The sequence below is a fragment of the Penaeus japonicus genome, unplaced genomic scaffold, assembly GCF_977035675.1.
Source record: "Penaeus japonicus unplaced genomic scaffold, GWHDUDI00000001_assembly GWHDUDI00000015, whole genome shotgun sequence".
NCBI classification, from domain to species: Eukaryota; Metazoa; Arthropoda; class Malacostraca; order Decapoda; family Penaeidae; genus Penaeus; species Penaeus japonicus.
Window position 1 is genome coordinate 34,923,935 of NW_028234417.1, and position 3,562 is coordinate 34,927,496.

Consider the following 3,562-nt stretch of genomic DNA (forward strand, 5'->3'; position numbering starts at 1 on the left):
TGTGATGTTTGGACATATATGTATGTATATATATATATATATATATATATATATATATATATATATATATATATATATATATATATATATATATATATATATATATATATATATGTATGTATGTATAAATGTGTGTATAGGCATATATATATATATGTGTGTGTGTGTGTGTTTGTGTGTATATCTGTATATATATATATATATATATATATATATATATATATATATATATATATATATATATATACATATATATATATATATATATATATACACATATATATATATATATATATATATATATATATATATATTATGGGTGTCGTCTGTGAGTAATTGCCTGTGATTGCATTTTAATTAGTACAAATAGAGGAAGCACATAAAATCAATCATATATACTTTAGAACCCTACTAACTTCTAAATGACTCAAGTGAACAAGTTAACTCAAATCCATGCTGTCATCAAGTACATCCTTTCTACCTTTTCATGTTAATATCGGAATCGTTCCTACTAAGAAAAAAAACGCATTTGCGAAGCGAGGCAGACCTTGATGGCAAGACAAACACAAACTGGTTCGCGGGACGGAGTGGGCGGAGACACGGAGATGTGTCATGCAGTGCTCTCTCAGGTTTACTAAAGCACCCTCTTCCCAGGGCAGCCCCGTCAGTCTCTTGTGGGCGGGCGCAAGGCTCGAGGGCGTGCCTGGATTCATGGTGATGCGTTAATCCTTCCATTTTCTTTCTAGTAGGGCAATGGCAACACAAGAGGCACCTTGTGTGTGGACTAGGCATTGCCAGCAGGTGATTATAGGAGTGACTTTTGAATAATTTCTTTCGCCGTTTTATTCATCATGAATTTGTTATTCATTTTTCTGTTGTTGTTGTTGTTTTTTCTTGATTTTCTTGTTTGTGTATTATGACTGTAGATACAGTTGATATGTATCTTTTGAATGATTGCTATGAATGTAATTATATCGCGTATTGATATAGCAAAAAACAACAACGTGGAACCATCTTTATTTTCTACTTTTCTTATTTCTTTTTGCCGATCCTTCAGGAGACGGCCGACCCCGTGGAAGGACGCGTCACGGGCACGCTGCCGCCATGGCTCGAGGGCCGCGTCACCAGGAACGGCCCGGGGAAGCTCCAGGTGGGAGACACCCCCTACAGACACCTCTTCGACGCCCTGGCCATGCTGCACCAGTTCCACATCGCCGACAGCCGCGTCACCTACCGATCCCGCTTCCTCAAGAGCGATTCCTTCAAGAAGAACATGAGTGCGAACCGCATCGTCGTGACGGAGTTCGGGACGGCAGCCTACCCGGACCCCTGCATAACGCTCTTCAAGAGGTTCAAGAACACATTCACTGTCCCGACGGTCAAGAAGATGACCGATAACTGCCTGGTTAGCGTGTGTCAGGTTAAGGATGAGATGTTTGCTCTGACGGAGACGTGTTACATCCGGAAGGTCGACCCCGAGAAGTTGGACACGCTTGGGGACAAGGTAAAAGCATGGGGTTCCTTAAGATGTTAATGGGGGCTGGTCTTGATAGATATTATTTTAGTATAATAGATTTATTGTGAAGAGAAAAAATAACTTATTGGATGACGGTCTTCATGATTTAAAAGAAAAAATAGCTGACATTGGCCAAAGGCTTTACGTAAAATAAAGGTTCCTTGAAGGAGAATTAGAGTTAGATATAAAAACGTATTCTGGAACATTTGATACCTCCCGTATCCCAATTAAGGTCATCTAACCCTTTCCTCCCCAGATCATGCTGACCAAATACGTGGCCGTGAACATGGCCACAGCGCATCCTCACATAGACGAAGACGGCACGGTGTACAACATGGGCTCCTCCTTCAGCACGGCGAAGGGCCCGTGCTACAACGTGATCAAGATGTCCGAGGGCAGCCTGGAGAGAGCCAAGGTAGTCGCTTCAATATCCTGCCAGTGGAGGCTATACCCCTGTTACTACCACAGCTTTGCGATGACGGAGCATTACTGGGTGCTCGTGGAACAGCCGCTGGTCATGAGCGCGTGCAAGATGGTCGCGGGAGCCTTTACCAACCGCCCTCCGCTGGACGCCCTCAAATGGCTTCCCGAAAAGAAGGTGAAGTTCCGCGTGATCGAGCGAGCCACGGGGAGCCTCGTCCAGACGCTCTACACGGCGGACGCGTTCGTCACCTTTCACCACGTGAACGCCTGGGAGGACGCTGGCCACCTGGTGTTGGACTTGTGCGCCACCGACGACGGGGAGATCGTCAAGATGCTTTGTATCAGCAACTTGGGGAAGAATTCGAGCGACCCCTCGAGACTCTTGTTCCGATCCTTCCTCAGACGATATGTGTTGCCTCTCGCGGGCGTGTCCAAGGCTCCTCCGGGAGAGAACTTGGTCACGTTGGAAGACATCGCTTGCAAGGCCACGAAGCAGAGGGACGGGTCGGTCCACTGCACGTGCCATGGCCTCTACAACCAATTTTTCGACATGCCCCGGATAAACTACAAGAGAAATGGCAAGCCCTACCGCTATGCCTACGGCGTCAGCACCAAGGGCAACGACCTGGTCTTCGAGATGCTGGTCAAAGTCGACGTGACGACGGGTCAGACGTGGGAGTTCGAGTCCCGGAACCACACGGTAGCGGAGCCGATCTTCGTCGAGGCTCCAGACGCGACGGAAGAAGACCAGGGCGTGATCCTGTCGACCCTGCTCGACAAGAACGACCCTCGCTACGTGGCGCTGCTCGTGCTCGACGCCCGGGACATGTCCGAGGTCGCGAGAGCCGAGTTCGCTGCGAACGACGTCGTCACCTCGACTTTCCACGGCCAGTTCGTCGGCGCGCACGAAAGCAGCCATTCCTACTGAGCGCCCTCCCGCATGCCGGGATCTCGTCGGTCATAGCCGTTCGGTGTAATGGACAGGCATACTAAGTGAATATATGTGTGTATGTATATGTGTACACACACGCACACACACACACACATACACACACATGCACACAAACACACACAAACACACACACACACGTGTCTATTTGTGGATAAGGATAAGCCAGATTTGCGGTGCAGATGCTTTGCCGGACTTATATTCACTTTGTTTTGCGTGTGTTTGCATTAATATGTGTGTATGTATATATGCATATATATATATATATATATATATATATATATATATATATATATATATATATATATATATATATATATATATATATATATATGCATATAAACACACACACACGTATTTATGCATGTTTGAATGTATTTTTGTATACGCACAACAAAACATATTCATATTATGCAACGTAAAAAAAAATGTCTGTAAGGTCACCTAAAGCAGAAATTAATATATCTGAAACGAAGTGTTATTTTGTATAAAAAGTGTCATAATACGGAATAAAGGAAATAAACTTTACCCCCCAAAAAAAATCAGAATTCTCTTGCTATTTGCATGTGTCTTTTCCTCTTTGAGTTTGTGTAAAAAATGAGTGATAAAATATACTCATGGAAGCCTCACAAATCCTTCTCTTTTAGAATACTTAATGCCATACACATACTAAG

The 3,562-nt window shown here is 44.1% G+C and overlaps 1 protein-coding gene across 1 annotated transcript; it reads left to right on the forward strand.

The window, feature by feature from the left end:
• Positions 1-635: 635 nt before the first annotated feature.
• Positions 636-2,979, forward strand: LOC122254963 (carotenoid-cleaving dioxygenase, mitochondrial). Its single transcript, XM_043018853.2, has 3 exons — positions 636-801; positions 1,058-1,504; positions 1,773-2,979. Exons 1-3 carry the CDS (start codon positions 754-756, stop codon positions 2,865-2,867), a joined length of 1,590 nt encoding a protein of 529 aa, XP_042874787.2. The 5' UTR covers positions 636-753; the 3' UTR covers positions 2,868-2,979.
• The last annotated feature ends 583 nt before the right edge of the window (positions 2,980-3,562 follow it).